The sequence below is a fragment of the Corvus cornix genome, chromosome 8 (assembly GCF_000738735.6).
Source record: "Corvus cornix cornix isolate S_Up_H32 chromosome 8, ASM73873v5, whole genome shotgun sequence".
Taxonomy (NCBI): Eukaryota; Metazoa; Chordata; class Aves; order Passeriformes; family Corvidae; genus Corvus; species Corvus cornix.
Genome location: NC_046338.1, coordinates 21,016,957 through 21,043,961, shown reverse-complemented (window position 1 = coordinate 21,043,961; position 27,005 = coordinate 21,016,957). Strand labels below are relative to the sequence as shown.

General features: G+C 38.8%; 1 protein-coding gene and 1 long non-coding RNA gene across 2 annotated transcripts in view; one reads left to right on the top strand and one right to left on the bottom strand.

The window, feature by feature from the left end:
- NTNG1 (netrin G1) overlaps nt 1-27,005 on the bottom strand; it is a 150,784-nt gene that overhangs the window by 43,600 nt on the left and 80,179 nt on the right. The window contains 2 exon segments of the mRNA XM_039555673.1: nt 3,481-3,507; nt 13,173-13,345. Of these exon segments, the coding sequence (XP_039411607.1) occupies nt 3,481-3,507; nt 13,173-13,345 (200 nt within the window).
- Nucleotides 496-20,769, top strand: LOC104695394. Its single transcript, XR_005602442.1, has 10 exons — nt 496-924; nt 1,036-1,105; nt 1,568-1,704; nt 4,461-4,607; nt 9,585-9,811; nt 11,374-11,511; nt 12,449-12,645; nt 17,088-17,598; nt 19,139-19,238; nt 20,017-20,769. It is a non-coding gene; the product is annotated as an uncharacterized LOC104695394 (long non-coding RNA).

Below are 27,005 nucleotides of genomic sequence, written 5' to 3'. Positions count from 1 at the left end.
AGATTTAATGAGAGAACTTCTTGGTTACTGCAAGAGGGCAAAATCAGGTCCAAAATACTTTGTGTTATTAAAAAAGAAAAAAAAAATCCACTAGTATTTGCTCTCACCACCTTTTAAGATATATATTTACCACATTAAAATTTCATGAGAAATATGAAAAACAAATAAAGCTACACTCATCCAGACACTATTTTAGCTCCAGAAGAATACCTACTAGATTTTTCAAGGTTAAGAAATCAATAAAATAAGAAAGTGCCCATTCAGTTTTCTTTTTTTTTTTACTTCTGTGTCTTGCATTCATTATCATAAAAAAAGGTCTCTTAATTTAAAATTGGCTATAAGGAAGAACAAAAACATAGAGAACAAAGCAGAAAATACTGTTTGATTATTGTGATTGCATCTTGCACTTGGGTGCATGGTCTGTCTCTAAACTCTGACTCATCTGCCAGCAGCAGGCTTTAAGGTGATAATCACCCACACAGAGCTATTTGCACATCATGTCTATCCTATCCTCTATCTAATTATACCCTTTGTAACAAACTGTTTAGCATAATTAGTGGAGTTATGCTTTACAGGAAAAAAGACAGAAGCAATAGTTCAGAAGATTCAACTTTTTGAAGGCATACATGTATAGATTAGTAATGTCGGTATTTGGTCACAATCGAGAACATTCTGATGCACTGGTCTATGTAAAATTGTACAATCATTATTTTAGCAAGTAAAATAATGCAGTTTTCAGAATATTTACATATTGTATGTAAGCACTGCTTAAAATTATGAAATGGTTTTGGGACTCATTAATTGCTAACACTTTAACCAGTATTTTTTCAGACATGGCTGAAAAATGCTGAAAGGGCCAGCATTGTAATCAAGAATGCTGGAAATGGTCAGAGAACCTATTATTCAACTGATAGACAACAGCAGGTACAAATGACCTTAATGGGAAAGCTCTGGGTTTTGTTTGTTTTGTTTTCTTCTAGATGATCAGAAAGGATGTTTACTAATGACCACTCTTTCTTTGTGTTCAAATTTTAGTGCTGCTTTAATACAAAATCCTTTGAGGTAAAAAAGAAAAATAGAGAATAATACATATATGTGCACACAGGTAAATATATTTTATTTTTCTTTGCTAGCTTGCACTGCAGTCTTGAAAAAGTGTTAAATGAACATTGCTTGAGGTGGCATCTTCTTTGCATGATGGAAGTTCAGTCTTTCTAGCCACCCTGCCCCAACCCCATCCTCCTTATAAACTAGAAAGAGCTGGGAGCACACAAAAGCCAATACCCCCCTGTAGGTGTTTGCTGCCAGGCAAAATGAAACCCAAACTGTATCTCCCAAGAGTAACTTCCTGTCCCCAGATGGGAAAAAACTCTGCTGATATGAAAACAAATACTTCATTAGCATAGACAAAACAAAAATCATGCAGAATCCATTAAAGCAGCCACAACTAATTAATCTTGTTTGGTTTTGTGTGTTAATTGGACTTCTGTTAAATTCTCTTTGAGAACAGGAGAAATTATGGATTCTATCCTTTTTTAACAAAAATTCTGCTATTCCTATGTTATAGGAAAGATGTTCAGAACATTGAGCAAGTAGAGTTATTTCCTCCCTGAGCTCTTTAAGAAAAAACACATGGAAAAAACAAGCAGAGTATCAGTATTTACTTGTGCTCATGAAGAGATGCTCATACTTCACCCTTTTCAGGTAGGCAAAGAAATTTGTTGAATTCTACCATATATTATTCCAAGACATTTACAGCAGAGTAAAGATAAAACGTAGATTTGCAGAAACTCTTATACTTCCTACAGAATGTTAAGCAGAATTTTCTCCATTTGTAATAAGTAAACTGTGCTAATCACCCCAGTGTAAAATACAAAGAGGTCAACAAGGCATCCTTTCAGCTCACCATTGTTCAAAAGGTATTTGAGTTTCCCTATTAAGTTTTCAAAGGCCAACATCTGCTGATGCTCAGAAATGGTAGATGTGGTGAAGAAGGCTGTATGGAGTGTGAAGTGAAAACACAACCATATAGACCATGCAACACACTACTAAGAAACTATAGCACAATCAAACTCCAAAGAGCTATTTCCCATTCATCCCATTTCTGTTATTAATGGCAGGCATATTTCTGAGAACGGTGACATAAACTTATTCTCTTTCATTTAGTTAATTTTTTTGTTATGAAATATATGTATAAACACAAAGTTTTGAAAATAGCATATCACTATGAATCTGCAGTCATAAAAATACCAGAGGAGACACTAGAGCAGGCAAATGACATTATTAAGATTGAAGGCTTTCATTTGCACAATGTTGTCATTGATGCTGTTTTGCTGTTTAAAGCAGAAAACAGATGCTGTGACATTTAGCCGCTAACACTGCTCTCACTTGCAAGGGAGATAGTTTTGATGGCATTTAACTTGGCTGTCTAGAGCTTAACAAATCAGTGCTATTCATGAGCTTAAGTAATCTGAGTTGATTATAAATTGATAGTCCTGATCCTGCATCATAAGAAGTGAGACAGTTTTACCCAAATTATTAAAAACTTTTCAGTTGGATATCGGGTATGGCAAATTGCATTTAACAACTGTGATATTGTATAACTGTGATAGTCCTGCATTATGCAAGTTGTGCCTAAAGTATCAGCAAAGCTGAGGCTGTGGGGAATATTCTTTCTGTGAGCCACGGCAGGATCCCATTTTTCCCTCCCTGCTTTATTGGCAATTAACTAACGTGCCATGACTGTGTGCCCTCCTCAGTTGTGGAGCCCAGCTGAGGCTCACAGCTGAGCTGCTGTGCACTTGGTCTCTTCACCTGTTTTCTTTAAGTAAACATCTATTTTATTGATATAGTAGTTCTTTACAAAACAGTGTCATGATTTTGTTCTAGCTTAAGAGTAGTATTTTGGTCTTTTCATTGCATACAGGAAAGCATTTTTCTGTGAAGGAACACAGTTTAATTTATTTTGTGGAGTAAAGCCGAGTTCAAAGCCCGCTAGAGTTAATGCAGATTCCAGCAGATACGCTGCATTTGCTAATGTACTTCATAGAAATGAAAGCTATTCCATTTGTAAACTTTTCCATTTGCTCTTTGAATTTATACACACGTATACATACATGAAAATTATTGGTCTTATACTTCTGTTATTAGCAAATACTTTTTTTCAAGATGCTCAACAAATATTTTCTCTGCAACAGTCTTAATTCTTTGTGTCACATTCAGTTTTATAGGACTCAGTGCTCATCTGCTGATAAGAATCGATCAGAAAATCTGGGGCTGAATGCAGATGTAAGGAGTGACATTCTCTCCAACCACGTAATAACAGTTACATGTTAATGCCAGAGAGGAAGGCCAATACACAGCCCCTGCACCACAGGGCATGCTGTCAGAGGAACATTATCTACATCAGAAAGGGATGTTGGGAAATCAGATCCATGAAGCTGAATGACAGTGCAAAACAATACTGGTTTTATTACTTACTACCAATACTGGAAATACTGGGTATACCTGTAGAGAAAGAAAACACAAAGAAATATAGTTAGCTGTTTGCTGTAGTTGGCTGAGCTATTACATCTAAGATTCTGAAAACATTTTCAGAATACTTTATCAATACATAGTTAAACTCAAGCATCTGCCATTACATGCCCAGTCCTTTATAAATGCAGAGTCTTTAGATTTTTCAGTATGGGGCTGCAGAGACCACTAAAATGCATTGACAGATGGGCTCTATACCAGCTCTCTGAACTTCATGAATTTGTTCAGAACAGTTTTGTATTTCAACTAACCAGCCATTAGGTTTAATGCTCTAGATAAAAATATCAGTCATGCATGTATTATGCAGATCTAGGAGAGTAATTTAACCAAGGGATAGATGCATTGCTAACTGCTTTGGCCAGCTGCTTAAATCAGCTGGTACCTTCTGTTGCATTAATTGTATATAGCTATTTTTCCCTCTTTTACCTGACAGTTATCTAAATTAAGCTATGTAAAAGAAATGTAATTGAGTGGAACAATCTAATGCAGTAGGTTGGCCTTATTGATTAAGCCTCTCATTGATTTATTTTTTTTTTCCTGTGTTCATTTCAATTCCTAAACTGAATTAATGCAAGGAAACCATTCCAGAGGCAGGTGAGATTTACCATAAGTGGTGGGGCTGTAGAGGAGTAAAACTCCTTTACTGGATAAGCAATGTGGGATCTCATGTTGTATAATGCAATCCCAAGAACTAGCTTCTTGTCAGGTCTGCTCTGAAACCTAGGCTTTGTGTGTAGCACAAAACCATGGATACGAAATCTTTCCTGAAATGCCATTTTCTTAAGATAAATGCTATTGTAGGTTAACTTAGGTTAGTCAGAAACTGCAGATCAGCATTGAAATCCTGGATATTTGCATCCTCTTCCTTAAATACCGTTTGCCTTTTTAAAGTTTTATTGACTTTTGTGGCATGCATTTTGTTGCAGGAATCTGTCTGTTTCTCCATTAAACATCTGCTACACTTCTTCAACATCTATCTTGAAGTTCTCCCTTACTCAGAGATGGCATGGACCTCACTCTACAATTAAGTAAACTGGAATGAAGGAGTATCTTGAGAATAAGTGATATTCAATGTAAGCAAGGTTGCAGAGTCAAGCTGGGAACACTCCTAACTTGTGGCATGGCTAAGACAATGCTAAGTAACAGAATTTGCAGAACTGGGACCAAACCCAGATTTGTTACATTTCACCACATCAGTCCTGGGCCACATGTCAGAATTGCAGCTCTCTGGTTTCATATCCTGTGGCACCTGTGGCCTGACAGAGCACCTTAGACAGCACCTGCTGCTCACTCGAGCCCACACTCAGATGTTTGCAAACTTAATTATTTCTACTTCTGCTGAGATGAACATGTATTTTCTGAAATTTTAGCACCATGAGCTATCAAAAGCTAAATGCAAATATCATCATAATCGAACAGTCATAGTTCTAATAGTAACAAAAAGTGCTTTTTTTAGTTAGGATAATTAAAGAAAACTTCTATCCCCTTGTTTTAAATGTCAAAAACACAATCAATTTTCAAATAATTTTCCCTGAAGTTTCAATAGGAGCTTGCTTAATTTTTTGCAAGTCATTGTAGCTGGTTTAAATTAGCAGAATTAGTTTTCCTTTATACACTCATGGAACCTACACAAATATTAGATAAAAGACAAAAACTGTTCTCGCACTCACACTTGCACTGTGAAATGGTATTTGTATTTCCTCTGGGTATACTCCCCCGCCTCAAACCTGTCTCCTACACACACATACAAATATCCTTTCCTTTCTCTCCTGAACAGATTGTAGCAAAAGAAGAGGTTTTCCTGCAAGTCTGCTCCCCTCATATTATCGTACTTCAAAATTTTCAATGAATTCACAGTGATAAATGCTTCCTGGGCAGAGAATAATGAACACAAGATGCCTGCTAGCCTGAGGGCTTTGTATTAACCTTGCAAAAATATCTTCAGGTTCTGTTTCAAAAGCTGTTTTGCTATTTCTGTACAGAGTTTCTTAGTTAGTGTGGTCTTCTGTAACCAGACTGATTTTTGTACTACCAGGTATCCCTGTGTGGGGTGACTGGCCTTGATAGTGCACTACTTTATGCCCTTCTTACTAAAGAGAGTGAGAATGACACTTCTGAGTTTGTCTGGAAAGGAGCTGGTTATGTAGGGCCATGAAGCAGGATCTATTAACACAGTGTGAAAAACACACATATGATGGGGAAATTATTCTTAGAAGGAGTGTTTGTGGGAGATCTGGAGTTACATATTGAGGCTAGCTCTTGAATTCAGCTGAGCTGTATTTGGTGCAAGTCCTTAGGTAACGAGGCACAGGAGGTATGATTCTGCTCTCCTTCTCTGTCAGTGTGGAGGCAGGCAAGGGCCTGAGCTCATGGCTCTGCGTGTGCCACTGCTGCTGGGGACGACCACAGGCTGCGGGGTCATCCCCCCACTGCTGGCCCTTGGCATGAAGCTGGTCTGTTACATGGCATGGGTTGTTTCCAGTCAGGTTTGTACTGAAATTTGTGAGTACTTTGCAGCAGTGAAGTGATGGGGACAGGTTAGAGAGATGAAGGATCAGGCCCATTACCTCCTTTTATGGGCAATTTTATTGAGCAAGGTATAAAGAGTAAATATCCCCCAAAAAATCCCAAAGGGATTGAATTTACATATATTCAGTTGTTAAACCAAAGCAATGTTCAGCCTAAATTATCTTCCAGTTGAAATCACTGGGATGGTTACTAATGGTAATAGATTTATAGAGAGGGGACATCAAGTAAAGCATACAAAGAAAGTTCAGAGGTAGGTACTGCCCCTGAGATGGCAAACATTGCAGGAGAAAGTCACTAATACTATTTATTATTTTTGACTTGACTTGAGGGTGGTGGTTTGGTATATTACATGTTCACTGTAAGTGCATCTAAATATATAAGCATTACTTGAGAGGAAAAAAATCTGCTGTTTTCCTTTCATATGATCTTCTGCATCTGCCCTGTAATTTTCTCATTTCCCCTGCTTCCAGAAATGGGTTGCTTTAGCTCTTAGCCACCATCGAGCTGGCTATTGAGATGGAAGAAAAAAGCAAATAAGATGCTAGCAAAGAAAGCAAGTTTTTGATTTTGTCTATAGTTTGTGTCAGTGTGAAATCCTTAACACAAAGGAAATGGATCAAGCTTTCGGTGAGAAGGACCACACTGCTGCTTCTCAGGGCAGGTCATACCCTGCAGACCCTCTTAGCACCTCCATTGTCAATGCCCTCATGTGCTTCTGCAGGACTCTTAAACAGGAACAAAACACAGAATTTTTCCTAGCAGAGTCAGAGCAGGGATGTTAATGCCTCATCTGCTAGGATATCTGTCCTGCAGCATGACAGCACTCCCTGCAGTGAGTCTTTCTTCACTTTGCAGCTCTTCCATTGAGGCATGATTGCAATATCAGACGCTCAGCATCAATTTCAGAACTTCTGAATTCTGTAGCAATTTAAAGCCCTGAGAAGCTCGATGATACTGGTGTCTTGTAATCCCTCAAAGGGACTGATCATTATGATCATAGGAGTAAACTTTTCATGTATTGTTAAACCTGTATTCAGACAAAGGACTACACACAGTGAAAGAAAATTCTTTGGAAATTTCATGTGTTTCATTGCAAGAGCCCCAGAACTCCTGCTACCATTAATTTTGCAGCTGTTTCTCTGTAAAGATTGAAAATTTTTCAATTCATAGAAAAAGAACTGCTTTGATGAAGCTTGTTATCCCTCACCTCTGCTTTCCCAAGCAGTATCACCAGAAATAAATGGGACAGAGGAAATGTTGTTTTATTGGGTAACATCTTTTAAAATTTGGACTTTTTTGTGCTATATTTTAGTGAGTCCAAACCAGTATTGAAAACTAACTCTGTCTAGAAAACACCCAGTGAGATCAGAGGATTTTTTTTTTTTCATGTAATTGTAACTTACTGATAGAATATTAGAAACTTCGAAAAGCCTGAAACTCAGACCATTTTTAGCACTTTGAATATCTTAAAACAGACACTTTGGCTTCCCATGCTGCTGCTGCTTAAGGACCAGAAGTCTCTTTCATTTCACCTCTTCACTGTATATGGCAAAAATAGAGTTGTTTGAAACCAGTGACGTATGGAAGCAATTCATTTCCCAGCAACAGATGTCATCATAGCCAGCACAAACAGCCAGCTCAGCAGGGTCATGCAAGAGGGTAGAGTGCTGAAGGATAATTTTTCAAGGCCTATTTAAAAAAAATACAGAATATTATTTATAGTGCATTGTTTTTAGGTAGGTACCTGCAACGTTTCACTGGCTACTGCACTGGGTACCCAGTTGAAGGAAAATGAGTTTATCGCTTGCAGATTTTTGCAGTTTTTCCTGACACTCCTGTTTACCTGAATGCTCTTGATACACTGCAGTTTTGCCCTCACCACTAGGTTTCCCAGCCTTTTGTGTGACATGTTCCTGTGGCTTTATACCTCCTGTAAGCTTCATGGGCTAAGATTAATATGTAATATAAAATAGGAGCAATATGAAGCTTTGCTGTTTTGTAACTTGTTATTGATTCATATTTTCCTTTTTCTGTTTGAAATACATTGCCAAAAGCATCAAGGAGCAATATTTTATAACTTTAACATAAGTGTCCCATTCCTTCAAATTGAGTCACGAAGAAGGCACTGGAAAACTCCTTCCAGTTGCTTGGGAGAATGGGCCCTTAGAAAATGGGGCACTCTCTGCCTTATGAGTCTGCTTTGACTGGAAAGCAGGATGTGTGATCCTTTCAGTTAGAGGGATGCTCGTTCCTTGGATTCCTGACAAGAAAGCACAACTTCCTGGCCAACTTAATTTATGCTGGTCCTTCAAGATGGTTTTGTGTCAGCAATATTTATGGGAAAAACTGAACATTGATGAGATTAACCAGTGCAGTTCTGGAGGTGCCATAAGTTTTGCCAGAAACTGTTTCTGTGGCAGCTGTGCTGCATGGATGCCTTGTAAGTCTTTTCCCATGCTGGGAGGTTTAAGGCTGTGCTGCTGGGACAGAAGCTGTATGATGGGAGGGGGACCCACTACAGGAGAAATTCAGTAAACTGACTGAGACTGGCTGCCTGACTCTTGACTGAAAAGAACCACCAATGTTTCCCATGTTCTGGTCAAGTCTTTGTTTCATGTTGAACTATGAATTAGGAAAGTCCTGTAACAGCTGGGAGGGGGTTTTGCTGAGTGTCAGGCATACTTGATACAGGTTATTGGTTGTGCAGGGACTGACACAAAGTGAGCAGGCTTTGATCCATGGCAGCTCGGTGCAGTCTGAGACAGCTCTGTCTGATGGAGCAAAGAACATAAGTGCTAAAGATGATCTAAACAATGGGAGGAAGAAAAGGGCTAGTGTTGTCAGACACATACAACTGCTGAGGAGAAAAGCTATCCTGTAATACGAAGTAGAGAGAAATTCAATAAGTTCACTTTGTGTGTCAAAGCATATTGCAGAAAAAACTATCTACAGAATGTGGCAGCACAAGGGAATGAATGTAATCACAAAATAGTCAATAAGATAGAGTGGAAATATAAAATAAATGCTGTGTGGAGACAAATGGAGAAATATTGTTAGTGCCAGTAAACAACAGAGTACTTGCTGTCTTTCACAGGCAAAGCATGGAAAAATGTTTTGCATTCTCCTGAAAAACTCATGATGACTTAAAATTATAAGGATAAAGAAAACAGCTTTGTATCAGGGTTTCCGCTGTGACTACAGAATAATCTGGAATGGTCTTCTGTTTAACGAGCTGTAGCTTGAAAAGGTATGGTGGAGTCTTATTGGCCACAAAAAATGGCAGAAACAGAGCAATGGAAATAACACAAGTTCCAGCTGGGAAAGATTTGGAAACAACTGTTGAATCTGAACAAATTTCACGAATCCAGAGAATCTCAAGAAAGAGTATCTTTTTATTTTGTGAAAAGAAGAAAAAAAAAATCCGAGAGTTTCATTTATACTGCTATTTTTAGCTGTATCTTATTTAAGCATAGTCATGTAAGCTTCAAATATATTTAAATTTTAAAATAATTTTGTCTTAGATAAAAAAGATGGCCTTTGAAAATTGGAGGAAGGAGAAGTATCAAAGGGACACTGTATTACTGGATTATACAAAGTGCCCCCAGGGAACTGGAGTAATAAATGAAGGGAAGTTGCTTCTATCAGCATATTTGGAATTATTTCAGAATCCACACCTGACCAGGGAGACCATAACACCATGGTTGCATTGCTGACTACACAATGGAGATGGTGACATAAAGGCAACAAGGTAAGTGAAATTACATTGGCTGTGCCGAGAGTTTACCCAATAATGCATAACTTCATATACTCCAACACATGCAGCCATAAATCAGGAAGTGACAAAAGAAATGAAGCTTTTACATCCCATAAATGATTGCTGCTTGTAGCAAGGAGTCAGACAACCCACAAGAAGAGAAGCTGATTTAATTCTGAAGCAGTGCATAGAACATAATTCAAGAAGTAGTTATCAGAGAACCACTTCTGGACTGAAACTCAACATGCTTGTTGAGAAGGAAAAGGATACAAAAAAAAAATCCACTGCAGTAATATTTAACTTTGAAAGAGCGAGGAAATGAAAATGAGGAAGTTTGATAAAAGAAAAGTGAAAAGAACTCTAAAAACATATGCAGGAAAACAGCATGGAAGCAGGCTGGAGACAAGTGTATGTGAGGCTCAGAATAATCATACATAACTCATCTCTTTTTTTTAACTTGTAAAAGTTAACTCTCTTATAAGCCAAAAAAAAAAAAAAAAAAAAAATCCAAACCAACACAAAATTGAAAACAACAGAATGTAATGATTTTGGAAAGATACCCTTCAGAAGTGTAAGTCTTCTCAATGGAGAAGATATAGGGAAAAAAGCATAAAATCTGTCAATTTATATATAAACCACAGTATTTTGAGAATCAACTTCCTATGGACATAAAAGTTAGTCATTATCTTTTGTTAAAAGAATCATACTAGAAGCAGGAGGCCGAGAGAGAACTGGGAAGATAGGCATTGAGGTATAATGGTAAAATAAGGTAACACTATGACTCATTAATAATTAATTTAATATTGAGTAGTAAATTAATTGTTTTCACTGATGTTCGCAACAAAGATTCTCACATGCTGAGGAATTTTCTCAAAGTCTGTTAGCATCTGAAGTAAAGGGTATTGAACAAGAATTGCCATGAGGAGATGTTGCCCCAGGAAGTGTTTTAAAGGAACTCAAATACGATATTTCTGAACTAACTATTACAGCATATAACCTGTCATTTAAGTCAGCCTTGAGGCCAGAAGAAATGTTTTAACTGTGGTACAGTCTTAAAAAAGGACTCAAGGACTGATCCATAGGGTAACAAAATACAAAACAGACACATTTTTATGTTATTTTAAAAGAGCCATGTTGTTGTCATGTTTAGAATATCGTGTGTAGTTTTAGCCTTACCAAATAAAAAAGTGACATCATAGAACCAGAAGAGAACAAGAGAGCACAGATGACCAGAGATGAACAAGAGAGCACAGATGACCAGAGATGTGGCATGGTTTACGATAAGATGAAATAGATCAGGATTTGTCATTTAAAAAGGAGTGGAGGAGTGGGGAAGGTCAAGTCTATGTAATGATAAGTGGTGTAACAGATGTAAACAGAAGAGCATTATTCTTCCTTTCTTATCTAAGGAGGTACTGGCTTAGCCATAGAAAAACATTTAAGGCAAGCAAAATAAAATACCTTTCACTCATTCTCACTAAAATATGAAATGTATTGCCATAAGGTATCACTGAGTTCAAGCTTATGTCAGCTGGGTGTCTCTCTCTGTTCGGCAGCAAGCAACCCCTGCGGTGCAGCTCAGATAGCCAGTTTATTCATGGTAACTGAGAAGGTGAAGAAGAAATCCTTCATGCTTTTTCCTGTTTGCCATCAATTCCTGCTGCCAATCACTGCTGAAGTCAGGATTTGAGAGGGTAAGTGGAGTATTCATCAGCTCAAACAAGGTTATGTTTTCATTATGCTATCATCATCATCAACCCCAGAAATGACTACCTATTATTTGCAAAACGTTTTGATTTTTGATGGAACTGTATATTTGCTAAAACTCACTAATGTTCTAACATAAAGTTGTTTTAACAAGCCTCAGACACTCTTTCAGTAGGTGCTAATTCCACAGTTCTGTCTGGTGTGTGCTCAACTGACTGGGAATGAGGTAAATGACACAGCAAGCTGCATTTAGCTAAAATCAACCTGGTAAATCTCACCATATTTCCCAAACATAGCTTTAAAGTATTAATTCTCTGAGTCACATTCACTTTTTATAACAGGAAAAAAAGTGAACACTCTTAGAAAATGTTTTTCCTTGCCTTTTGGAAGTTCATTTTTTTCTGCTCAGTAAGAATTTTATCATAACTTCATGCCCCCACACTTCATGGTTTGTTACTTGGTCTATTACTCTCACATTTTACTTGATAAGGTCCTGCTTCCTATGATCTTAATTTCTGAGTTTTGATTCTTCACAGCTGCTGCTTTGAAGTCTTAGATAACATTCTGAGCATTGCGCACTGCTCCTGGTTTTAAACTTTTCATTCAGCTGCATACACAGCTCTGCTTCTCTCAAATAGCTTTTTCAATAAACTGTTATATCTAATATTCTAAAATGAATGTTTTGCTTTTAATCAGGGCAAAACTGTGGACTCTTTTCTTAAAATAAGCTAGTAACTTCTGTCGAAAGGTTTATCCTCATTTTCAGTCCTTTCTTCAAAGGAATTTAAGTCCGTTACTCAGTTCAGGAGGATTCTGAATCACTGTGTATTTCATATATTGCATGAACGGGAGGACTGATGTTCATACTTGTCTTTGTGCACTCTCTTTCACCACCATGTTTTATTTTGATCCAATCCTGTCCAGGACCAGGAAATGCAGCTGTCAGTAACTTCTTCCTTTGGATAATATGGAAGTGTGCTGGAATAGTACATATGTGTGTTGTGGAGTGGCTGTTAGCTGGAATCAAGCAGATATAAAACCTCAGGTTTTGCCCTTGCTTTCTCTCTTCAACACTTGATCTGCAAGAGTACATAGGAATCTGGACTGCAGGTGAACATCAGGTAAATGTGTCCCAACCTTTAGATCTTTAGTTATTAATATGAAAAATTTGGCCTTAATTTTCTTTTTTTCACTTTTTTTAAATGGATAAAAAAATGAGCAAGGACCTCATCTCACACACTGAGGTGAGAGTGTTGCCAATCTCAAGACAATAAGGATGTATGAATGGAGAGCTGAGGGCACCGTGGCTGGAGCAGTACTGCAGTTATTCACATTGCTTTCTCTCACTTGTGTGTGTTTTTTATGTGAAGAGTCCTAATCTTTTCACTCCTTAGCCCTTTCTGTGCAGTGTGCAGGGATGTGTCTATGGATATAAACATGTGGTTCTCCTGGAAGTTATTTACAACCATGTGAGAGGAACAGATGAGGTATACTTACAATTAGCACTTACAAATTGACACCTTGTCCAATTATACACGCCGAGTGATAAAGGAATGACAAACCTCTGCAAGCATTAATCTTCCTTCAGAGTCATGATATGGGGCAGAATTGTAATAACGAAATATCCTTATTATACAAAACTACTTACAGATATTAGCTGTGCCCTTAGGTATAGGCAGATAAGAACCTGGGCTCCACGGTCGGCCCTGGTAATTCTTCTTGCATTTTCCACAGTCTGGGCCCGTTGTGTTATGCTCACATTCACAAAGTAGTCTTTTGTTTTCTTCTTTACAGCCAGTAGCGTGAAGGTTGCACTTACACCTAATTTTAAAAGGCAAAAATAAAACAAAGTGGGATATTTAGAGGTGAGGTGAGTTTAAGCTCAAGTTTTAGAAAAGCGTGTCCTATGGCAACCACTCGATTTATGTGTTGTGCCTGCAGTATTGTTCTACCATGAAAGCATGACATGACAACACATCACTGCAAAGAGCAAGTTGCAGGATCTTCAGCTCACACAGGTCTAAAAGCAGAAACGTCACCAAGACTCCAAGATGCTGAATCTTTTCTTGTGTTCACTAATGCAGCTCCACTGAGAGCAACTAAATGATTAATAATTTTTACTATAGACAGGTCTATAATCTTTCAAAAATTCAAGAGTTACTATTCTCAGGAATAAAACAAGTCCTCTGCTTATGTCCTTACGGAATCTGATCCAAATTAAGGTCCAAATTGGGCCCTGGGAGCCTGAGAAAACAGACTTCATTTAAATATCCTCTGTAATGCCACACTTCAGTAGCAGGAAAGCTCACTATAATGGTGTCTTGCCGTTCTTGTTCAGCAAGTACTGTCTTGTTCAGAAAGGAAATTTCTTTTCCTGCTTTAATTCAATATAGCTGTAGTAGCTGAAGGTCAGACAAAATATTTTGGTAGGCACATTTAATTTTACTTGGGAAAGAAACCTAATTGAGCCTTGTGACAAAATCATTAGATAAACCAGATTCTGCATCTGGTCTTAGAACAATTGTATTTTCCTTGAATTTCCGTCTTTTCCTGAAACTAGGACACTTACAGAATGGGAAGTGAGTTTTATGAACAGTAAGGTATTTTCACCTCTTTCCATCCCTTTCCAACAGATGTCAAAACCAGCTAAAGTCTATTCCTGTTTGGGGCTGGAGAGAAAACCAGTATTTAATGACCTTTCCTGTTTGTTTTCCTAATGACTGTACATCTAGTTATTTACAGGGTTCTCATGTGGGCATTTGTCACCTGTTCCATGCAGTGACCAATAATTAGAGCAAAACATCACACAGAATGGCCAAGTGCAAATTAACAGCTGTCAAGCTGACTTCCATTTGGAAGGAATATGACCTGAAGCAATTGGCCACATACATATATATCCCCAGGGTAAAAGAAGCTTGCAGTTGTCATAAGTAGCTGTTGGAGAAAACCCACAAGAATATGTAATACAGTAGATGGTGGAGCATTCTCCTCAGTGCTAGGAATTGCTGTTATTTGAGCAATGCTCATTCTAAAGAGAAACAGGTTCAACACCTTTGAAATTGAAATTACCAAAATGTATTCAATATGCTGGACAAGAGAAAGAGAGTAATTTTTACACAATTTCCAAAATATCAGTGCTTGAAGAGTAAATGAATTGTGAATTTTCAGTGACTAGCCACTGCAGAATGGAAGATGCCTGTCTGAGCATCAGTGGATGACATCTGCCTATTCACTAGACATTGAACATTTTGGTAAAGGGTACACTATTAGAAAAAGCCATGGCTTGTTTTACTGTCTACAGGAATATGAAACTGGAAGACTCCAAACAGGAGACATATACAGTAAGAACAAGACTAAAAAATAGAGGAGAAAAGCAGGAGAGACTGTCGAGTAACTAGAACAAATTAGAGAGAGGAAGAGACTGGATTTCTGTCAGGAGGAGATTTCTGTTTTATTGTAGGGACTCATCAGTGTCAGAGGCAGCAAACTGATCTAGGCAAGAAGAAAAAAAAGGTTGATTCTGAGGGAAAGCTGTAGTACTTAGTGCTCTGACAGGGTGCTGCAGACTTGTCGGGAAATGAGGTGGGGAAGATAAAGGTATGTCCATCTGCTTATTGGTGTAAATATGCACAGATCTTTTAACCTGAAAATAAAGAACCGTTGTGTCACAAAACCTTGTGCAAAATCTCTTTGCACTTCTTAGATGCTGTGCTTGTCATATGTTCCTGAGGAGAGACTGACCCTTCCTTAGTTTTTCTTGCATGGGTAAAAGTCTTGGGTGGACTCTGGCCTTCTCCATCTCCTCTGCTTCTATGCCTCTTCATACTATATATATATATATATGCAAAACATATGCATATATTTATATGTATGGATGCATACATGCACACACAATGCAGTATAATCTCACTATTTCCTTTTACTGCCCACTTTCCCTAATCCCACAGTGTCCCACCTCTTTACAGGCTGTCTCCTCTCTTTCCTTGTTCCCCGGGCAAGAGAGCATGGGCAGCACAGCTCTGCTGCCTGTTCTGGTGCCCAGTTTTTTCATTTCTTAGGGCAAGATTGGTGCAGAGGAAATGCTTCTCAGCCCAAGGTGCTGCAGCACACCCACACCGGGCAGCTGTTCCGGGGTGCACATGGCAGCTCCAGCAATGGGCAGGGTTCTGCACAAGGCATCTTGTGTGACTTCAGCCACCAAGGCCCACCAGACAGAGAGAATGGGACATCCTGGAGGGCTGTGTTTGGACCAGATACCGGCAGCTTTGCATGAAAACAGCAATGTGCATTTTCTTCTAGAAGTAGCTGGCAACCTCCTGTCAAATTTTAAAACCCTATTAACTGAGATTTAAAACCAACAGCCCCCATACGGGCATTCAGACTAAACACACACAAAATAGACAAAGTAGGGACATTTTAGCCACTTAGCTTCCTAAATGGCAGAATTGCTAAATGGCTTTTCTTGTCCTAAACCAGTAGAATAATCAAAAATTCATTCAATCAATGCCTTTATGGAAATCAACTTATTTATATGCTTTATATGTATTTTTGAAAGCTTTCCTAGCAGAATTACCCAGAATTCTTAAAAGAAAATTCCAAGTAATAATAAAAAACTGAAAAAAACCCCCCCAAACCAAACCCCAAAACCCCTCCACACAAAAAAAAAAAAAAAAAAAAAAAAAAAAAAAGCAGTGGGAAGAGACTGTAGCCTTCTAGGAGTATGATTTAAAGAGAATAAGAGAAACAATAAATTTGATCACTGAGAAAAAATAAAGGGCTGATCTAGAGCTTTTCTGGGCAGAGGACAGTCCAAATCTAATGTTAATAACAGCAAAAAAAGAGCCAACAATGGTTAATTTCCAAAGAATCCTCAGAATACTTCAAATTTAGCTGTGTACACTTTCTAAGGAGAAGAAGGTATGGAACAAATGTGGTCATTATATTTTACTACTAGACTAGCTAAAAATTAAGGTTAAAAATATATTAAAAATGTCAGATTTGACTTACTGAGAGTTAGTTATACTAGGCACAAAAAAAAATTTTTAAAAAACCCCCTAAACCCAAACCACAAAAGATCAGATAATGTGTGGTAAAACTTTGCCTTCTTAGTGTATAGAGAACAGAAATGTTGGGTTTGGCTCATGATTATCAGTGTTATACAAGTATGAAATAATCTGTAGATAATAAAATCTGAAGAGATTGAACTGAAAGTCTTGTTGATGTCAGAAACTGTATATAAGGAGTAAAAGAGTGGAAGCATAAGTAAAATAAGACATTCAGAAGACTAAACCAGAGGCTCTGATCCTGCATTTTTTTTTGTTGAAGCCACTTGACAGATCTTGAAGAGATTGATCATGATTTCCACTGCAAATCAAGGATGTAGCTCAATAGTGAATGTGTGTAAAATGCAGGCAGTGCTAAAACTGCAAGAGAATAAAAAGCATCTGTAGAAAGCAAACTGGAGGGCACCGTGTCTGGGGAAAACCAAGCCAATATCAAAATCTATGGTGTATGTGGAGAGAGAAACAGGGAAATAATATTTCATATGCTTTTATCTTTTTAGGAAGGCTGCACCAGGAATTGGGCAGTCTGTCCCAGGGACCTCATCAGAGTGTACATATGCACAGTCTCAGAGACTTCTGCAAAGAGAAATGCCTGTTGTGCTTGAGGGACAGACTTCTCTGGATGACTGAAAGAGGTAAATGAGCGTAGCGGGGCTGAGAGATGACTAGAGTACAATAAAAAGCTGCTTCTATTTGCAGGATAGGCAGTAAGGGAAATAGAAATATTTAGGGTTACAGAAAGAAGGCTATTTTGGTAAAAGTAGCACCCAGACGGACCATGAGAGAAGCACTCTTGCAACGAGATACATTGGATTGTCAGCGGTGTGAAAACAAAGCAGCAGAGTCTGGACCTTTGGAACTTCAGCTGTCAATAAGCTGAGCACCACTGATGGGGGAGCTGACTTGGGCTCCCAGCAGATCACTGTCAAGATGTGCATATCAGCTTCCCACGGAGGATATCCAAATGGATCTCTTTCTTATGGAAGATTACCTTTCTTTTCTACTCCAGAGGTAAGGAAATATTTTGTTACTGTATATGAATATCCATGGTGATAAATTATTTCTGAAAATCCTAGGTCCCATTTGTAATTTCATTAAACACTTGCTTTGAAGGCTGTTCCTAGCTATTACTGCTTTCAATCTGAGATATTAACAAAAGGTCTAATTACATTTACATACAAAACACATTCAACACAACATTTCCCATAGCCTGTGTTGACGCTTCCGTTAGCAGAATGTGGTTGCTTTGGCTGCTTGTATAAGAATGGAAAAGATCTCAAAACCTAAAAAACTGGTTCCACCTCCTGTGTACCGAGTTCCATATTATCCATAGTTATTCCATGCCTGTCTAGTTTCTTGAAATCCAAAGAAGAAAGTTCAAGTCCTGTACAGGGTATTATGTACACACACCCAGAAATGCAATTACTGGGTAGCAGTGGGTGGGTAGCAGCTGCTGGCACACCAAGTGGGTTTGTCTGTGCAGAGAAGGGATGACAGAGGGAGCTGTAATCAGTACAGAAGGTTTGAGAGCACAGGTTAAGGTCTGGTGAACAGAAGAGGATCTGTGCTGCAGCCTCTGCACTGCACTGGCAAACAGCTTAAGGGCAGAATTTCATGTAAGGACACATCAAATGTTAAGGGCAAAGTGCAGTTCTGAGATACAGTACATGCTCACTGTAAATGGCACTGCTGAGGTCTAATGCTTGTACGACTTTACAGAGAATGACTGAAGTCCATGATTACAAATATCAACAAATCCATGGACAATTAGGTCACGTACGGAGAGATGTGGGCCTTGAAATGGCTTTCTACCTGAAGGGAAAAGCTGTCTGCCATTTATATCTGGTGACAGTTTTTGCAGACTTTTTTTGTTATTGCTCCTGGTGGAGCAGCTCTGTCAGTTCTGAGCTTGTGGAAGTGAATGCCATGGCCCCACACTACTTGTCTGTATTTGGAAACTTCCACCCTGATGTTTCTGCAGCACAGTGAATATCCATCTTTGCAGTTCAGCCTGTGCGGACTCTCCCTGCTAAGCAGCCTGGTTATACCACATGCAAGAACACATTTCCCTCAACGTGCAAATTCAATTTTGAATCACTGGAGATTGATATTGCTGTCCAATGCTATAAACCCTAATTGTGTGGGAGAAAAAATTTGTTTTTCTGACCACTCATCTCTGACAGACTCATTATTTTGTCATAAAGCAATTGAAATGATATTTTTGGCAGTTACATAAGGCCCAGGAGCGCTCTGGCACACTGAAGGAGCAGTGCTGTTGTAGTGGGAAGCCCTGGGTGCACTGTGCTCCTCACAGACTCTATTTACATAGAGACAAGTGACATTAAAATGCTGTAAATATCACTAAGGTAATTGCTAATAGCGTGCTGACGCTCTCGCAGGGGAGTGACAACCAACAGACTGGGGGCACGTGAGGGGATCCTTGATGTTCACGAGATCATTCATGAGAAAGAAAGACAAGAGAAGCTCTTTGATACATTTTTAACGACTAGCCATATGTTCCTCACTTAGATACATCTTTGAATCATTCTAGGTCATCGCCAAAGTTTAGAAGATTAACTTGAAACCAACTTGGAAGCCTTCTGCACAGACTCTTCACTTTTGCATGCCACGAGTCGGCTCCCTGCTCCCAGGTAAGCAAAGCCTGAACTTGCAGAGGAGTTGGCGTGTTTGCTCTTCACATTACTGCCTACACAACGTAAAATACCATCCCCACACAGTTTTAATTAGGCATTTTAAAACACTGTTGGCAATGCTGGGAGCCTTAGTCAGCTCCCCAGTGCTAGCAACTACTTCCAGCACCTTGTTACAGTTGTCCTACAGGACTTGGCTGCGTTTATGATGACATCAAACATGTTAAGGCTGTCATCTACATTATGCCTCTCAAGCTTACTAATGACCTTGAGGCAGCTTCACCAGGGAGATTTAGTTTTCTAATGTACTGTAGACAAAGATGAAAATCCCACATTACAAATACATTTGAAGTGATACCTCAGCCAGGAAGGAGGATGAGATATAAGTTGAGAAAGCAACAGTCAAATTATAAACACCTTTAAAATATACCATGAAATCTTTTGAAACTGAATCATTATCTTTCAGGTTTAAAAAAATTTTTTTTTTTACTCTTTATGAGACAAATTTATCATAAGTTGAGAAATTATATGTACAGGTAAGTTACAAAACCCTTGCACCATTGAGTGTATGAGGTAAACATCATTACTTAGGTAAGTCTGGTTATTCTTTAATTTTCTCTGACAAGTGAACACGTTTTCATTGAGGCTCATGGTCTCAGAAACACCATGTCTGCTGGATATTATTATTCATTATATTGTAAGATTTTTCCATGTCATGTCAAAACCCCAATGTGTGCTGGTCCTTATCCTAATCTCCTAAACTTAATGGATTTTGCAGGGATAAAACAAGTATAAAGGATACTGTTGTGAAGAAATAAAATGACTGCTGGCCAATTTATTTCTGTGGGGATGCAGCAGACACACTTACATAAAAGTGGCAACGAGATAATTACTGCAATCTTGGCTACCAGTGTTCACTGTAAGGACTACCTGTCTGAAGAAGTTCTGAGCTAAAAGGGTCAAAAACACCTAAGGACAGTTGACAATCAGAAAATGGCATGGATTGCTGCGTGCAAGTAGGTCTGCTGAACACATGTGCCAGCTCACATGAAGCAAAAAAGTAACTTCTATTTTCTATTCATATTTTTTTGAGTCATATGAATATCTCAGGTCCACACTGCTGTATGGAATTGAAATCCAAAGAGGGCACTGCATCTTTTTCTGGACATTAGGAATAAGACCCCTGTGGTCTGGTGGTAAAATGTAGCCACTGTAGTGTGAGTAATGAAATGAGAGTCCTTTTTTTCATGTGTTTATTTCTGGAAATGCATTTGTTCACCAGTTTTTTCTCCTGTCCTTTTCCCTGAATTTATCTAATACATCATAATCTCTCACTGAAAAAAAAGATTCCTTTGTGGAATAGGGCTACATCAATAATAAGGGATAAACAAATTCAATAATAACAAATATAACTTTGTATAGGTAAATATATTATTCTTTCATTTGCAAAGCAAGGACTAATGTTGGATCAGGTTTTTAAGCTTCTTAAATCTGTAAGTAGCTTTGTGGTTAGAAAAGAAGTTTAACCTGTGCTCAGTAATCCTGCTGCACCTTAGTACCTTAGAATCCAGAGATTTACAGAAGCCTCTTCAACTTTATTCTTTACTGTTTCATTTTCACTGCAAAATTTGGGAGGAAATTGAATTAGATTCCCACAGGCAGTATGGAAAATTGGGGAAAATAGCTTCTTATTCTCCCTCAGCTGAATATAATGTATCTAGCGGGGAACAGCAAAGCCGAGGCACAGAGAGCAGGTTTGCTTTGCTTTCTCAGTGGCATACTTCCAAGCACTTTGGAGAGCTTGAAATTAAAAAAGAAAACAAAGTCCAAAAGGGCAGCATAATTCCCTTTCCCACAGTCTCAAGGCTCACAGAAAGCTTGCAGGGCATGGAATTGCCCACTGTTTGCATTAAGCCAACCCAACAATACGAGTACGCAAGTGCTGAATTTAAATATTAATGTGTTTATAAGATTTACTGTGTTCACATGCTAGTAAACATTTATATATACTGTCAAGTAAATGCTGGCCATACAAACAACTACAGGATCCTTACTGATCAATTTATATCTCAACCTGTATTTGATTAAGATTGATTATTATCTGATAGATGCATACTGTCTTGCTCTAGAAGCAAAATACCGAGGCAGGTCCTTCTGGGTTTGCTTCTCCTTTTCTCTTGCCCCTTGCAGACACAGGGCCACAAGTTACCATACCTTGCCAAATAAACTGTAAATGTTTCTGAAATGCAGTAGTTTACCAGATGACAGCCTTCCAGACAAACAGAGGCAACTGAAAATGTTGCAGCCTAGACCAACAGCACTCATCACAAGCACAGAAAGGAGGAGGCAGTAACCTGAGCAAACACCTCAGTAGTTAAGCATTTATAACTGTTCTGATTTTGTGGCTGGATAAAAAATGTCACTGACCAACAGATATGAATATATTCAGGCTTTCTTCAGTCTCTTAGATCCAAAGTGTAAAAATAATCCACTGATGCTTATGTCTAGTAGAACAGAATGGCTAATTCTGAGTTATTTCAGTTTACCACATTAAAAATTACCTATCCTTAATATTAAATACTTTAATAAACTTAGCCAAGTGGAATGGACACATGCTTTTTCTAACTTTGATTCCATATTCTCTAAGTGTTGAAGTGGAAATAAATGTCTGAAAATATAGCTGCTGTTAGCTGCTGTAGAGAACTAACTTGCATTCCCTTCCTAAACATTCATTTTTGCTTTTTTGTTTCAGAGGTATTAGTGTTTATGGAAATGTGTCAATAAAGAAAGTGATTATAAAATCTGCTAGTTTGCCAGCAGCGTGTTCTGCAAATACTTTCACTGGTGAACACGCTCTGTCAGATTCTTAGCCGATGTAAATCCATCTGGATGCTGTAGATTCAGTGAATTTATGTTCGTTCACACTGCCTGAAATGAAGCCTAATTTGTTTCCAGCTTTCATTCATATTATCCTAGGCTTGGCGGCTGTATTTTTTAAATAGATAATGACAGATAATCTTTTTATAATTTTCAGTGGCAGGTGCAAGACCTTGAATAATGATGGGATGGAAACTGGGAGCCAGTGGAGGATAAGGAGCCAAGGTGTGATGTGCTTAGGGACAGAACTGCTGACAAGGCAGGATGCCAGTACTCCACATCGTTTCCATGCATCTATTTTGCTCTAATCTTTAACCTCAGAAATAGGAAGCTGTTCTTACCTACATGAAGGATGCCAAATGGGAACAATGGCAGTCATGTCTCTCCCATGCTTGATCTTCATCTTCACAAGAGGAAGCCAAACCTCTTGTGAAGATGAAGATCAAGCATGACAGTTTCTTCCAGTGCTGCCAACTGGTCATTTAACACTAGTGATTGTTTTGGTAGATTCCCAGACTACCAACCAAGAACTGAGAAAAAGCAGCTGATGTAAACTCTAAGGGCATCAGTGTTACAATTAGTTTTGCTTTTTCTTTCTCTCCCACTCGAAAATTTTGTTCTTTCTCACTGGAATCCCTTTGGTCTCACCTACTGAGTTGCTGTACTTCACACAGCAATTGATGTCTTGATACAGGGATGGGATGACAGGGCAGAGGGGGAAGCAGGTGTTGCAGAGGTACTACACTGCTCAGGTGTTCTGAGTTGTTATGATGTATCTCCTGTTTTTATTGGTTTGCTCTAAATATAAAGAAAAACTTGGAGATGCTGAAAACCTGAATAGCCTCAGCTCCCCTTAGTGTTATATATCAGAGAGGCAAGTGGCACTGGGACAAGAATCCATCTCTCTCACCCAGCTGGAATAACACAGTCTGCTTGGCAGTACCGTGCTGTTATCTGTCAGTGCAAAGAAGTTAAGGAGCAAGTTATCTGAGATTTGACAACTGCTTATTGCCATCAGGACATTAAGAAAGAAAAGCTTTTGGTATTTTAAATTTTTTGGTGCTGTCCAACGTCCTTCTTAGCCAGTCTTAGTTTGCCATCCATCATTGAGCAGTTAGTCATTATCAACAAGTCAATAGACATGAAAAGACACCCAAAAACCACGCTCATGTTAACCATGATAATACTACCAGGCAGAATGTAACCACTGTATTGCAGCAATTGTAAAAGTCCGTACCACAACCTACTAGACTGTTAAGACTGTGGCTCACAAACCTCGGATGAAAGGTGCAGCAATATATCACTGCAAAGTTTTATAGTTTACAAATTTAGAAAGAGAAGTTAAGAAATCTTTAGGAGTCACTTTTTCTTCTCTTTTTTCCTGATACAAATCTGAACACTAGATTTGAAACTCCCGGCATTGTGCTAATGTGCATCACCACTATTAAGTTTATTAAGAAATCCATTGTTCTGGGTTTAATTTAATTAGTAAGTACCAGTCTTACGTCTGCTCAGCAGCACTCCCAAGAAAGATGCTCTGAGATGCTAGTTATTGCACCAAACTTCCTGTCTTTATTTGTAAGTAGTATTTCACAGCATCAGCTGCCAGCTGGTCCCAAATTCTTTTTCCCAGCACAACACTGAAAAGAAACAATTTGTTGTGTGGGAGGTCATTTGTTGTGTGGTCATTAAATTACCATCCAAGTGGACATGGTTTACAATACCATTCAGTAATGTCATTTAACTATCTGCAATGGGAGAAATTTTATTCTTGCATGCAGTAATACCCCAAGTGAGCTGTTACAAATTTGTCTCTATGATTGATGCAGGACAGACCTGGCTGAAGCAGAAATATCTTTACTAGCTTAGAAAAAGACTCAGGGCGTAGCACCTATTGTGTCACAGTAGGGAATAAAGTATATTTTGTCAAGAGAGCAGTGTTTCTGCTACATGAGAAACAAGCAAGGTTAATTTCATACTGATTTTGGTAACCTTTGGGGGACTTTAATAGAGAGAAAAGCAGCATAAAGGTATCCATGGTGCGCAGAGAATTCAACACCAGGGAAACCAGCTCTGTGAAGCCGTACATCTGCTGCTCTTTTAAAAAGGTTTCAAAGCACTTCTGTTTAAGAGACCTCCCAAGGACTCATTTAAAAGCTCAAACGTGTCCCCAGTAGTCACTGCTGTGAATGGTATATATGGGAGACTGGGTATGGGCTGCAACTGGCTGCCTCCAAGGGAGAGAAGATATGCCTTGTGCTGCTCCAAGCAGTACTGCAGGAGGAGCAGTGGATGTCCTGGGCTCACTGCTGTCCTCGCTGGCAGAACCTCTGCACCCCCGGCAGCTGCAGAGCTGGGAGGGCAGCACCCCTGCATGTAGGCACAGAAGGGGTGCAGAATAGCCCACCACACACACACTGGCTTTTGGACACCAGGGAGCACCTGGAAAGGTGAGACCTCTGATAGCTTAAATGCAATGAATAGCTAGGTCCTGCTCCTACTGCATCAGTAACAAGAAAGGTTTTCCTGTGGGTGCTGCTATCAGGATTCAGTGAGAAACCTCCCCTTCTCATTCTCTGCCAGGCATCTGTTATGACCAGCTCTGCTTTAAAGCCCTCTTGTTATGTTTATGTCTGTAGGTGAGGGGATTTTACAAATCAGAAAGTCCTGAGGAGACTTTCACCTCCTGTCCAAACAAACACAAAGACCAGGGAAAAATTTTTTTCCAAGAGGAAGATAAGAAAATGAGTTATATTGGGAAAAAAGTGAACACAAAGCAGAATCATTTAGGGAGCCTGTCTAACCCTGCCAGAGGTACTGGTTCAACCCAGCTTGTGGCAGCTCCTAGGCTGCCCTGAGTGGCCAGGAGCCATGCAGGATGTGCAAGGATATGGAGCCGGAGCAAGGGAAAGGAGCCAGCAGGAAAGCTTCAGCAGTTAATCAGGAGACTTCTCTTTGAAAACAGCCAGAAAGAAGCCAGACTTTTCTCCAACGATAAAAGGTCTATTGAACATATCCTTGGTTTTTTGCTATGTATGTTGGCCACCTTTGCTTTAGGTGAACCACCAATACACACAACCAGCAATAAAGCACACCAAAAAACAAAGGCTAAGTTGTCTTTCCAGTTAAGTTCTGTTAATATTACATATGACCTAACAGTCCCTGAAAAGCCCAGGATGTAAGTGCTTTAAACAGACAAAATTAGATTTCCTTTCTTTTATCTCTCTTGTTTTACAGGAGATGTATTGGGAAAAGGTAAAGAAACATTGATAAAAACACTCTTATTTTCAATATCACCATGAGATGCCTAGGCACTGTTTGGCCATTTAGAAAAACCGCTGGGGTAAGTGAGGGCGTAAGTAGAAATGTAATTCAGGTGGTTGCCTTTTGAGACTTCTGAGAATCCAGACATGAAAACTTTTGGCATATGATTTAGTGGCCTGTCCTCTTACTGGATATTTTAAAATGATAAATATCTAAAATATTTTTGAATTGTGCAGACACAGCCTAGCCAAAAACTAATGCTTGATTCTGAAAACTAGCTTAACATTTCTCTTTTCAGGCTTATACCTTCACCTCATCCGCACAGAAGCCACTGCTCAAGGTTTAGCGCTGCAACCACTTTGAAAGGGACCTTTTTACCTAGGTAAACTGTGTCCTGCTGTTCCCCACCCATGGTTTGCTGTTCTGCTGGTTGTTGCTGATATTACCGCTAGGAGTTACTGAATTTAAGGCTTTGGAATGCCCTCTCTCCCTGTGCAGCACTGCCGTGCTTCCCAGAGCGAGGAGCACCAGGCACACGGCCACTGCTCTCTGCTGGGTCCTGCTGCTGCCTCTGCTTCATGAGGGCGAAGGAGAACAAGGTGCTTACTGTGAGGGCAGGTTAACTGATCTCTTTTTGAAAAACCATGTTGCTGAACTTGAACTTTTAAGGATAATTATAAGGCAGCTCTGTTCTTTTCTGGGCTGTGTTCTGGGGTATTCATGATTAAACCAGCAAAGCTGAGGGTGCTTAATGACCTGTTCAGAGCAAGTCAGGCTGAGTAAAGATTTCAAAAGTGGTTTTGTCCTGGTGTTTTCTTGTGTTTCATTAAGGTTGACTTTTAAAATGCTTAGGCTTCACAGATCCATCTAAAATAATTGGGAATTGGTAGCTGCTTATTATCAAAGCAGACACTTCCAATCCACTTTAAAATACATACAGCTTTTACTGTTCCTCTTTTGCGTTGTTTTCTTTTCGTTTTTCATCTCGATTGGAGGTCATAACTTGAAAGAGAAAAGTGAAAAAACAAAACAACATTTCTCAGTGTTTATCACGCTAGCCTCAATTTTTTAACTTCCAAATTCCACACAATATAAGCTCTTTTTCACAGAATAATTCCCTCTGGAATGATTATGATAAGAATTATTTGCCAGTAGTGCAGTTGCAAGTAATTGATTTTTCAGTTCACTGACTGAACAGAAAAAAAATGGGGGAAAAATAATTCGTGTCAAATGTGTAGTTTTATTTTCAGATTTTAAATCCCAATTTAGAATTTTTTTTGGACAATTTTAAAATAAAAATATTTCCAAAGGAAAAATTGTGCCTTTTTAGAGTTTTCAGAAAAATTAGTCAAAAGTATTTATTAATGTGGGTTAAATTCTGAAGATACTTTCAGCCATCATGGACAGAAATTTCTTCTGTGAATAATTTATACTTCAAAAATACTAATCCTTTCTCCTGCTGAAGAAAACTCGATGAAAAGTGAGCTGCTGAAGAAGCAACTTAGCATCCTATAGCTAACTTAAGATACTGAAAAAGAGATACTGGGTCACCTTATCTCTAGCCCTGTTGGTATAACAACACAACAAACACAATGCTATCTGTTGGAAGTGATTTTGAATAGTTTA